We start from the raw sequence: 12486 nt of genomic DNA, 5'->3' as shown, positions 1-12486 counted from the left end.
TATATATACATATATATATATAAGCTATATTGATATAATATTACCTAATACGCTTATACTTAGTGCATAGTACAACGTAACTATATATATTACATATATATAAGCCATATTCGATATAATATTACCTAATACGCTTATACTTAGTGCATAGTACAACGTAACTATATATATTACATATATATAAGCTATATTGATATAATATTACCTAATACGCTTATACTTAGTGCATAGCATGTTAGAGTATATTTTAGTCTATTCATCCCTTGTGTTACAAAAGTGTTAACGGCTTACATTTATATTATTTAGATAGTAAATACAAAAGTGATTTTTAATTTTGACCATTGTTGACCTGAAAAGAGACCAACTTTGGTCGCTAATTATACTTAAATTTAAATTAGCGACCAAAGTTGGTCGCTAAATTTAAATTTATATTTTATATAATATTTAAAATAATAATATAATTGTTAAACGGGTCCCATATTAGCGTCCAAAGTTGGTCTCTATTTTATAAGCGACCAACTTTGGTCGCTAACTTTGAATTATATTTATTTATATTTTATAATTTTTTTTAAATAATAATATAATTATTAAAATTTTATAACAGGGTCCCATATTAGTGACCAAAGTTGGTCTCTATCTACTTACCCTTTAATTAGCGACCAACCTTGGTCGCTCATTTTAAATTATATTTATTTATATTTTATAATTTTTTTAAATAATATTATAATTATTAAAATTTAATAAGTGGGTCCCACAATAGCGACCAACGTTGGTCGCTAATCTCAGTATTTCTTTGACCAAGCAAGTCTGACCAGTCCGGTCAACATTTCGACGAAATTATTAACCAAATAGCGACCAACTTTGGTCGCTAATGTATTTAAAATAATTATTTTATTATTTTCTCCAATTTAGAGACCAACGTTGGTCGCTTTTCTTGACAGCCAACTTTGGTCGCTAAAGTTTGGTCGGTTTTTTCCGGAATTCTAGTAGTGAGGGAAGATCCACCCCTCAATATAAATCAACCACGCTCACTGAGGGTGTGTGCAGACTCCGGAGGGGCTCTCTCGGCCCAAGCACTATCGTAAATCAGTTAAACCCATTGCAGCGTGCAACCCGATCCCATAAACATAATCAATATAACATGTTGCGGCGTGCAGCCCGATCCCATAATATCACTCTCGCTCAGGCCCTCATCCTCACTCAGTCATAAATCTCTTAAGTATCTCGGGCTCATTGCCATAAAACTAGCCCAAAATAATGATATGATGTATCAATAAATGGTAACAGAGACTGAGATATGATATGCATATGAATGCGTATGACTGTGTATGTAAAGCAATGAAAGCAGATAACTCAACAGCAGAAATGACCTCAGTGGGTCCCAACAGGTTAAGCATGTAGCCTAGACATGGTTTCTAACATGAATCACAGCTCAATAGCTCAAGTACATAGAAATTTCATGGTTAGAGATAAGATAAGGTAGCTACACAATACCACAAGAATAACGGAGTCACAACTTACACGGTGCACGCCCACACGCCCGTGACCTAGCATGTGTGTCACCTAAACACCAAACACATAGCACATAATTCGGTGTTTCATACCCTCAGCACCAAGTTTAGAAGTGTTACTTACCTCGAACAAGCCAAATCCAATACCGAGCAAGCCAAACGATGTTCCAAAGATGCCATCCCGCGTGTACCAACCTCCGAACGGCTCAAAACTAGCCAAAAGCAACTCAAATACATCAAATAAAGCCCAAGAAAATAATTTCAAGCGATAAAGGTCGAATCCTTAATCAAAAGCCCAAAATCGGCCAAAAAGTCAAAACTTGGGCGCGCACCTCGGAACCCGACGAAACTCACAAAATCCGATAACTCGTTCAGTTACGAGTTCAACCGTACTAGTTTCACTCAAATCCGACTCCAAATCTATGTTCAAAACTCAAAAATTCACATTATGAAACTTTAGGCAGAAACCCCTCAATTTCTCTTCAAAATTCATCAACCAATTGCCAAAAGCTAAGATAGATTCATGAAATATAACCAAAACCGAGTAGAGAACACTTACCCCAATCCACATGGTGAAAATTGCTTCAAGAATCGCCTCAATCTGAGCTATGTAAAAATGGTCGAAACCCCCGAAATAGAGTACTTTATAATCTGCACATATATTCCTCTTACGCGAACGTGGGAAGTCCATCGCGTACGCGATGAACAAAATATGCTGCCACCAAAACTACTCTATGCGATCGCGAACAAGCCTCCGCTAACGCGAAGAACAACTCAGCAGCCTCTCATTAGATACTACGCGATCGCGGATTTAAACATGCGAACGCGGAACACACTGCTCCCACACTACACGAACGCGGCGGCACTTATGCGAACGCGTAGAAGAAACTCAGATTCCCAACTGCCATCTCTTGCCCTATGTTAACGCGTCCTACACCATGCGAACGCGAACAGTGACTAGCTCCAAGGTAGGCGATCACGTCCCTCTAATCGCGACCGCGATTAAGAAACTTCCAAGCTCCTGTTCTCCCTCTACGCGACCGCATCACATTTTTCGTGATCACAAAGACCAAATGAGACACCAGAAACCAGATTACACCCGCAATCAAACATGAAGGAAAAATGATCCGAAATCAATCCGAAACACGCCCGATCCCCTCGGGACCCTATTCGAATATGCCAACAAGTCCAATAATATAACACGGACCTACTCGAGGCCTCAAATCACACCTAACTACATCGAAACGACGAATCGCACCTCAATTTGAACTTGATGAACTTTGAACTTTTCAACTTTCAAAACTTGTGCCGAAATATAGCAAATCAATCTGGAATGAATCCAAATTTTGCATAAAAGTCCCAGATGACGTAACGAAGCTATTCTAATTCCAGAACCACAATCCAAATCCGATATCAAAAAGTCCACTCCCCGTTAGACTTTCAAAAAATTCAACTTTTGCCATTTCAAGCCAAATTCAACTATGAACCTCCAAATCACAATCTGGACACGCTCCTAAGTCCAAAATCACCCAACAGAGCTAACGGAACCATCAAAACTTCAATCCGAGGTCAAATACTAAAAAGTCAAACTTGGTCAATTCTTCCAATTTAAAGCTTCCTTGTTGAGAATCATTCTTCCAAATCAATTCCAAATAGTCTGAAAACCAAAACCTACGATTAACACAAGTCATAATACATCATACAATGCTACTCATGCCCGTAAACTACCGAGCAAGTGCAAATGCTCAAAACGACCGGTCGGCTCGTTACAAGTTTTCACATATCTAATCACAAATAGTCCAGTATATTATACTTGTACTAGTGTTAGAACCCGCGGGATGTGCGAATAATTTGACGGAATAGTTATCTTATAAAATTATGATCTAATATATCATATTATTTTAATAAATAATAGTTGTACTATTTTATTATTTAATGTAGTATACATAAATATAATAAAATTTATACAAAATCGAAGGATACAAAGCATTATAGTAATCAAATATATTGTTCTTGTGTATTCTTTATTAGATTAGCAAGTACTTAGTACGATACGTTTACGAATGTGATTTTTTATTAATTTGTCAATTGGCTTAATATTTTGATATTNTTTTGTCTTATGTTATATCCTTATTGCTTCAACTTAGCATTTTAGCAATGTAACTTTTAATACTATATTATAATAAATTCTGCTCTATTTTCTTATTTCTTTCACGACAAATGCTAAGTACTGTGTAAAACAATTTGTGTACCTTAAAAGTTTTATCTACTTGGCAAATAGGTTTACTTATATAATAATTTTGAAACAAAATTGAATTGACTTTTTTGCTGCTTTATTAATTCAAAGACTTAATTATTTGTTGAGATTTCATGCTTTTATGATAGTATAGAAGATACAAATTATTTTTGAACTTTTCTGGTACTCGAGCATAATATTATTCTCTTTATCGGTTTATGTAATATTGAATAACATTTAATAATTAGAATAAATATTTAATTAGGTACAAACCTCTTGCTAACAGTATATAGAAACATGTTAGAATTATAGGTTCCCTAATAAGAGGAATCAATGTGAACATATTTCTATGGAAATTACCGTGAGTGTATATAAGGAAAAGAAACAGTATATAAGGAAAAGAAACGTAATACTCTTACTTCTCTTAAATAATATCTATTTTAAAGTCCTGAATATTAGGATTTCTTACTTAATTCAATAACGAAAAATCTAATAATCGAAATTTTAGTTTCTTTTAAAGTCTTAAATAATAGGATAATAATTAATGACTTTTTTGTCCAATGTGAACTCTATTTTAAAAGGCTAAAAAAGGCGAACGACATTTCGGCTTAATATTAGGATTTCTTGCTTAATTCAATAAGGAAAAATCTAATAATCGAAATTTTAGTTTCTTTTAAAGTCTTAAATATTAGGATAATAATTAAATGACTATTTTGTCTAGTGTGAACTCTATTTTAAAAGGGTAAAAAAGGCGAACAACATTTCGCTAAGGGCCTTCGTGCTTTTAATATAGTATAGATTACTTTCTTCTGCAATATTCCTCATGGTGTAGCCTGATTTTATTCTTTGGTCCAAGCATGTGGAAATGCTCTTCCAGTACTTCTTTTACTGATATAATTTAATACTTTCATAAAATAATCTATATAATAATAGACTAGGTGTTTTCTTAAGAATGCCATAAGCTAATTCTGTATGTTTAGCTGCTTCTTCAAGTTGATTGGTGAGAGTTCCTCTTTCTTTGTAGTAGTATTAATGTCTTGACATAAGACATTGTAAAAGCAGTGGAATGTATATATACCTAATTTGAGATTAGGTGTGTCCCGATTCATTCACCCATTTTAACTGGGGTATATTAAGAGAAGAGTTGAGAATATGAGTTGCTTAATATATTTGATCTTTTAGAAAACATATGGGGCCATGTATTGATTCTCATGTTGTTAATGTTATAGAATAGTGAAAAAAGTGAAGTTGCATTGAGAAGAATCTTGTAACACTTTTTATACTGTACAAACATATTCGGGGTTCCTGATTAAGGAAAGCCTGCAACATTTCGTGACAATCCAAATAAGAAAGTAATATAACTATTTTCAGGACGGAGATTGTAACTCGTGATTGGTATATACTTAATCTGAATATTCCTGATTTGGTCAATCATTATTCAGTACTTTTTCTCCTTGATTCTCTTTATTTCACTATTACTTCCACTTGTTCATTTATCAACGATATTAGATTCTTCACTAATCATCTATTTTGGTCAATACTGATATGCTTTATCCTGTTAACTTGCAGCTTATGGGATATAAATCTTATGCTGAATTTTCTCTACATTCTACTATGGCTGCATCTCCTGAAGTGGTCTTATCCTTTTTGCTTGAGATGAGCAAAGTGGTCAGACCAAAGGCTGATCAGGTATGTTCCGAGAGTAGATTTTACTTATATGAATGAGACACTGATTGTATTGCTCTGCTAGGGCTGATTCAAGCTCTTGAAAATCTTGATGCTTTAAATAGGAGTTTGAGGCAATTCGGGATTTCAAGAGAGAGAAAAGTGGTGAGCCTAATGGAGAGTTGGAGCCGTGGGATGAGGCATACTTCACGTGGTTGATGAAGTCTGCAACATACAAGTTGGACTCCTCGGTAACCAGCGAAGCCTAATTATTTTTCTATTATCTTATCAAGGTGTACCAGTGGTCTTTCTTACTCTACATTCTATTTTTAGTGTCTCCATAGATGGATGAGAACGTATAAAATATATGCTGATAACTCATCAAGGATACAAAGTGATTGATTAAATTGAACTAAAAATGGAAAAAGGCATGTTTTCCCAGGCATTGAGAGGTCAGGTTCTCCTGGAACTTAAAAGCATTGAGCCAACTACTTAGCCTTTAAAGAAGGATATTTCTCCATCTTCTTCTTCGTTTGCTGGAGTCTTATTTTGTTTCTTGGAGACGATTCTGTGGACTGATGATGTGAGTTCAGAAAAAGCATGAAATTGAATTCATAAATGGGTTCGGAAGACATGTATGACTATCTGATAGCTGTTTTCCTTTGGAATTCTTCATCCACCTGTTCTCTCATATGGACAAGAGGAAGTGATTACCATTGGCAATTAAAGGCTTTTGAGCAAAACTAGCGCCACTGTCAGAGCTTGGGCTTCGTCAGAGTGTAGTTTATTTCATGTGTAATTAATGCGATCGAGTAAATTGGGCTTGCTCTTCTATTTTCTTGTGTCTCATGGAAATTTTACCTACTTTCTGTATTGGTGAAATTGGATGTAAATCTTAAGAAGAGGTGGACTGAGAAGAGAGCATACCATTGAAATTCCTCGTTTCCTCCTATTTTGTTGTGAATGGGTTTGACATGAATGACTATCCTAGCTATAAATACTTATAGATTTCTGATTCAACTGACATATGAAGTACTAATTGCTGCTCTGATGAAGATTTTTACATGCTCTGAAGGTTCTTTTTGTTTTGTTTTGTCATCTCTCAATGTAATTAAAGACCGTTTCTTGACAGAACTGCTCTTGTTGTTAATGTTGCAGATTATATCATCATATTTTCCCTTACCACAGTGTATTGAGGGTTTGAAAATTTTGGTTGAGTCACTCTTTGGTGTGACTTTTCACAGAGTACCCCTTGCACCCGGTGAATCATGGCATCCTGATGTGTTAAAGATAGTGCTACATCATCCGACTGAGGCAAGTCTAACATTCTAGAATGGCTATCTTGTTATATAGTAACATATGTCATCTTAACTATGAGATTACTGGAGATCCACCTTTCAAAGAAAATACTTTTTCTCTTTCTTTACTTTTGCGTTTCCCTTTTGATTTGAAAATTTTGGTGTGGCAAAGGAGGTTTCTGATATCGTACCCATTCCTTCCCAAGTTGCACGTCGCAGGTTCGAATTTTGCATAGGCAGTTTTCTTATTCACTAGGTAGGGGCAAGGTCTGCGTACACACTATCCTCCCCAGACCCCACGATGTGGGATAATACTGAGCATGTTGTTGTTGTTGGATGGCAAAATGGACTAATGGTCTAAAATTGGGGGTGCTGGCAGATTTAAATTAACTTTGCCTTTCTTTGTCTGTCAAGTTTATCCATTATAATATCCTGATGTGCATTTGGCTCTTCCTTTAATGTTCATTTAGTGGTAGTTTTAACATCCATCCACTTGAACTAGTTTATATACGTAATTGCAGGGAGACCTGGGGTACTTGTACCTTGATTTAAAGTCAAGAAAAGGTAAACATCCCATTTGTGCTCATTTCGCTATCCGAGGAGGGCGTCGTGTTTCCGAGACAATATACCAACTTCCTGTATGTAAGATCGTAATTCTCTTTTTTCTTCATAGTTTTTCATATCATATGCTATGCATGTATTTTTATTATGTCTTTATTTAGCAACTGGAGTAATGTGTAAGTTTGAGGAAAACAGGACCACCAGGAAATGCTCTGTTGATCAGTCATCCATATTACATTGTTCAATATACCTGTTTCAACTGGGTATGGTGCGGGCATTGGGACTTATCTTTCACAATACCCTGGAATAAAAATCATGTGTACCTGTACCTAGTAGCTTAAAAGTGGTCAATTTTTAAAGGTCATCCAAAGTTCATTTATAGTTTATGCTGATAGACCCCAATTCTTTTCTTAAATTAAATGTCTTTTTCTACTTGCAAGTTGTAGATTCTCTGATTTCTCGTTAGTTATGCTATCTAGATGAGTTCTCAAAGGTCATCCGAGGAAGTTGTTTTTAGTTTATCCAATAGAAACTTGTCCTAGCGTACCAACCCCCTCCCCCCCCCCCCCCCCCCCCCCCTAAAAAAAAAAAAAAAATAAAACCTAAATCAAATGTTTGTTTGTACATGTAAGTTTGAGGCTTCTGTAGTCTCTGGGTAGCCATATCATTTAAATACATAATATCATGCTAGAGTCTACTTCTGGATGATATGGATCATTGCAATATTTTTATTTTATTTTTACCTAGTTATTGAGAAATTATCTGTGCATGTTAAACTCATAGGTTGTAGCACTGGTTTGCAATTTCTCTGGGTCGAGTTTGGCTCCTGTGAGGCTTAACCACTTTGAAGTAGAAACACTTTTCCATGAGTTTGGGCATGCTCTCCATTCATTGCTCTCAAGAACGGTACTAGTTTTGTTCTGCTTCTATTTGCTAGTGGTTTTTCACTTTCGCTTTGAAATATTCATCGAGTTCACTTGATGGCTGGCTACTTGTGCAGGAATATCAACACTTTTCGGGTACGAGAGTGGTTCTTGATTTTGCTGAAACGCCGTCAAACCTATTTGAGTGAGAAGAATGCTGACTCTTTGATCCATACTATTCATCAGTGATATGAAGACAAATGTTTGATGAACACTGCCCATTGGATTATCTGCTGTTTGTTTACCTTTTTGTTTCATGTGATATCATCGCCGTTAGATTTGGCACGAAATGGATTCTTTTGATCCTAGTTTTTCTGGTTTAAGCACCACTAGTATGCAATGTACATGCTATATATTCTATGTGCTGGGTGAATGCTTCATGCGCATGTTGATGCTGTCGTATCAGTTATTAACTAGAGTACTGGCAATGTTGTTGATCCATAGGTCCTATGCATGGGATTATCGGGTGTTAAGGACATTTGCTAAGCACTACTCAACTGGTGATGTCATTCCCAAAGAACTCGTGGAATCAATGGTGGGAGCTAAGAAGATGTTTGCTGCAACTGAATTGCAACGCCAGGTATCTTTTGCAGGGGCCTTCCTTGTTAACTCTGTTTGTGAGCATTTCTTCAGTTCAATTTTTAGGAAACTTGGGTTAAGAGCTTTGACCTATGCAGCCTTTTCATTTTATCAGATCTTCTACGCATTAGTTGACCAAACACTTTTCGGAGAGCAGACATCCACATGGAGAGATACAATGGCGATCGTTGCAGATTTGAAAAGACAACATACAAGTTGGACACATGTGGAAGGAACACATTGGCATACCCGATTCAATCACCTTACAAACTATGGTGCAGGTATCTGAATGATATAGTTAATGGACTCACGTTTGTGATAGTTGCCTCTATATGTGAGAGAACATTGCACTGTTATTTATCTGATATACCATCTGCACACCTACTATTTGGCGATTTGGACATGGTTCAATAAATGCATGATTCATAGTAGGTGGTCCAATCAGGATTTCTTCTTTACCACCTTTAAACTTTGATCTTAAGTATCTTTCTTGAAAAATACAACAACAACAACAACAAACCCAGTTTGATCCCGACATGTGGGGTCTGGGGAGGGTAGTCTGTACGCAGACCTTACCCCTACCTAATGCAGGTAGAGAGGCTGTTTCCAATAGACCCTCGGCTCAAGTATCTTTCTTGAAAAATGATTTTAGTATCAGATTAGTTACTTGTTAGATGTGCGATGCCTCCATAATCTGTTGTGTGATTCTCAGAACTCGAAGGTAAGTGGGAGACAGTAATGGGGCTAGTGGAAACTTTGGCAAGATGGTATGGTGGGTGTTAGTTCCCTTTTTCCCTTTCTTCTTGGCGAGTAGTTAGATATGTGTTTTCCTTTTTTTGGATGTCAATTGGTCATTCTTAGATTCTAAGAGACTTGTGCAATTATATCGAAAGTGGAGATTTGACTGATGTACCAAAATATTGAGATGCCACGAGAACTATAAATATAATTTGTTTAATTAGTCAAATAATGTATCATAAAGGTTTTTTATCCCCTTAAAGGGGATATTTGACGTAAAAATTCACTGCTTGATATGGTGTAATAGAGAATTGTGGAAATAGAAGATGCAAGAAAGATGTACTCTATAACATCCAACCTTTTATCTTCAGCTTGTTCTAGTTGTGGAGTTCTATTTCCTAAAGATGTAAAATGCAGAAGGTTTTAGGTTATAGAGTAAATCGATAATGACGAGCTTGGAATGTAGAGCAACATTCGTCTGAGGTAGTTGTGAAGATTTTCTTTCTTCTTTGTTACTATTTGATTTATTCCTTTTTCTTATCTGTTTTTGATAAATATTGTTTTTTGGAATGTTTGGTTCTAAATCTTTGTATTATATCAATTCTGGTGTAGCTTATATCCATTATGTATATTTTATTTTTCACTTCATTGCACTTACTAATAAAAATGTATAACATCTTTAACCTTGTGCAGGTTACTATAGCTACTTGTATGCAAAATGCTTTGCCACAACTATCTGGCAAAGGATATGCCAAGAGGATCCTTTATCATCGGACACGGGTTTGGCTTTAAGAACGAAATTCTTGCAGCATGGAGGAGCCAAAGATCCAGCTGATATACTGAATGATCTTGTGGGGAGTGGCATCATAAGGAATTGCAGTGGTGGAATAATACCGGACATTACAAGCCTTTGTGAGGAAATGGAGCTCATGAAAAGCTAGCAAAGGGAGTTCTAGCCCCCAAAATAAGATAAAGTATCTCCTCCCCTGTACTAAACAATGGTGAGGCAAAGTAGCTAGCGTGCAAATTGCAGGCCATCATAGAAGGGTTTGGAGTGACTTGGAGTTGATTTAGGAAGAGGCTTCCCATCGTAATAGTAGTAACTATATGATGCTGCTGGTCTGAAGAGATTTCATCACGGCCAAGCAAGCAAATTAAACAATTTGCAAGCATGTCATTCTTTAAGTTAGTGTTCAGAGGAAACATCTCATGGCCGTTGGCCAGGCCATTTATTGAGCAATTCTCCAAAGAAACTAATTGTGCGTATTTTGACCATTCTTTGCTTAATTTGACAAGTGTACGTATTCCAATAAAACAGAAGAGACGTAATGATGCAAGGAATTTATCAATGTGCAACATGAATTTAGACCGAGGAAGTGGTATGGAAAATAACCCAGCATCCCCAAGAAAAATAAAAAAATAATGGATAAAAATACACTTTTTCTACCTTTTTTTAACCAAGCCCTACTCTTCCTCCGGTCCCCGAAAAGACAAAAAGAAGAGCCAATAGCACTCCTGATTTCCAGTAGATGATCCTTTTTTTTTCTTTACTCTCGGGTGTGACAGGTTTCCCTTAAAATCCCAAGACATCTTGTATAGAATTGATATACAATTTTCTTAGTGGTTCTTTCAGTTCTGATTTCTGCCAGAAATGTCTCTGGGTGCTTTTATCCACTTAAATACAAGATATGTTCATGAACTCATGAAAGACACACAACTCTAAATTGGCACGGCTAGGCATAAAATTTTTAGGAGTGGTGTTTTGGGTTAACGTGCACGTACCTCAAGGTACATAAAGTGCCATAGCACCAAGTATGTAAAAAACATATTTGCAACAATAAAGGAGATGTTTAGGTTATTAGGACTATAAGAAAACTATCATTATACATAAGCTTTTAATCAGGATTTCCTTTTAGTGCACTTTTTTTTTCTTCCGATTATGCAAATTCCACATCAAATAATAAGTAATGGAAAAAGAAAGTAAATGTAAATTATTGTTTTTTTTAAAAAAGAAATGACCCCCTCCCCTTCCCCCTCCCCCATCTAGATTCTATAGTAAATGGCAAGAACAGAACATAACTTGAAAAATGATTGTAAAAGATTTAGCTTGAAGACTCAAAAATCACAAATTGTTATAAATAGAATTGTATTTATGGTGAATGCCTATATTTAGAGAGATTCTAGGGTTCATTGCTTGGTGGCTAAGTCACCCTCTCCCTATAAATAGAGGGTTCTATTCCATTGTAATTCATCCCAAAATCAATAAGAATCCTCTCCCTCTACTTTTCTCTGCAATACTCTTCTTGTTCTTTTATTGTTTCATAACACGTTATCAGCACGAGACTCTAACCAAGTAAGTAGAAGCTTTGGGATTGAGCATAATGATTGTCAATTGTTCCATGAACTTCCTTCATGATTAAATTCTGGATTTAAGGTAAGTATCTTACTTTATTTTTCTCTTTTAAATTCTTGAAATTCTATAATTTGATTTTATATACAAGCAAAGACAACAAAGTTTGATTATAACTCTAATGGAGTTTGAAAGAAATTATAACCACCCAAAGTGGTAAAATTTCTATGTCTTTCCATGATCAAATTCATGTATGATTATGGGCACAAAAAGTGGAAACTCGTCCCATTGAATTTGCTCCATTCTCATTCCCTTAAGAGAATGTGATAGCAGTATGTGATAAGTCTGAAAGAAGACAAATTATCACTATGAATATATCAATGGATGTGGACGTGGCAATAGACGAAATTATAATCGTCATCATTGTGATAATGAGAATAATAAGGATTCTCAAAATAANACATGAGAAATTTAATTAGTATATGTATTTTTAAGATATCATTTGCTTTATTTTTTTTTTTAGTATTCTTCATTTATGACTATTTGTTTATTATGATTTTAGTTATGTGTCTATATATATATATATATATATATATATATATATATATATATATATAAATTGTTT

General features: G+C 35.4%; 1 protein-coding gene across 1 annotated transcript in view; it reads left to right on the top strand.

Moving 5' to 3' along the window:
- LOC109205949 (probable mitochondrial intermediate peptidase, mitochondrial) overlaps positions 1-10860 on the top strand; it is a 34275-nt gene extending 23415 nt beyond the window's left edge. Inside the window, exons 2-10 of the mRNA XM_019368716.1 lie at positions 5317-5436; positions 5538-5663; positions 6571-6726; positions 7232-7348; positions 8055-8177; positions 8272-8339; positions 8639-8774; positions 8889-9054; positions 10205-10860. Coding sequence (XP_019224261.1) covers positions 5317-5436; positions 5538-5663; positions 6571-6726; positions 7232-7348; positions 8055-8177; positions 8272-8339; positions 8639-8774; positions 8889-9054; positions 10205-10452 — 1260 coding nt within the window. The 3' untranslated portion in view covers positions 10453-10860. The remainder of the gene's footprint in view (positions 1-5316; positions 5437-5537; positions 5664-6570; positions 6727-7231; positions 7349-8054; positions 8178-8271; positions 8340-8638; positions 8775-8888; positions 9055-10204) is intronic.
- The last annotated feature ends 1626 nt before the right edge of the window (positions 10861-12486 follow it).

This window comes from Nicotiana attenuata, unplaced genomic scaffold (assembly GCF_001879085.1).
Source record: "Nicotiana attenuata strain UT unplaced genomic scaffold, NIATTr2, whole genome shotgun sequence".
Classification (NCBI taxonomy): domain Eukaryota; kingdom Viridiplantae; phylum Streptophyta; class Magnoliopsida; order Solanales; family Solanaceae; genus Nicotiana; species Nicotiana attenuata.
The sequence above is the reverse complement of the archived record's forward strand: the minus strand, read 5'-3'. Positions and strand labels throughout refer to the sequence as shown.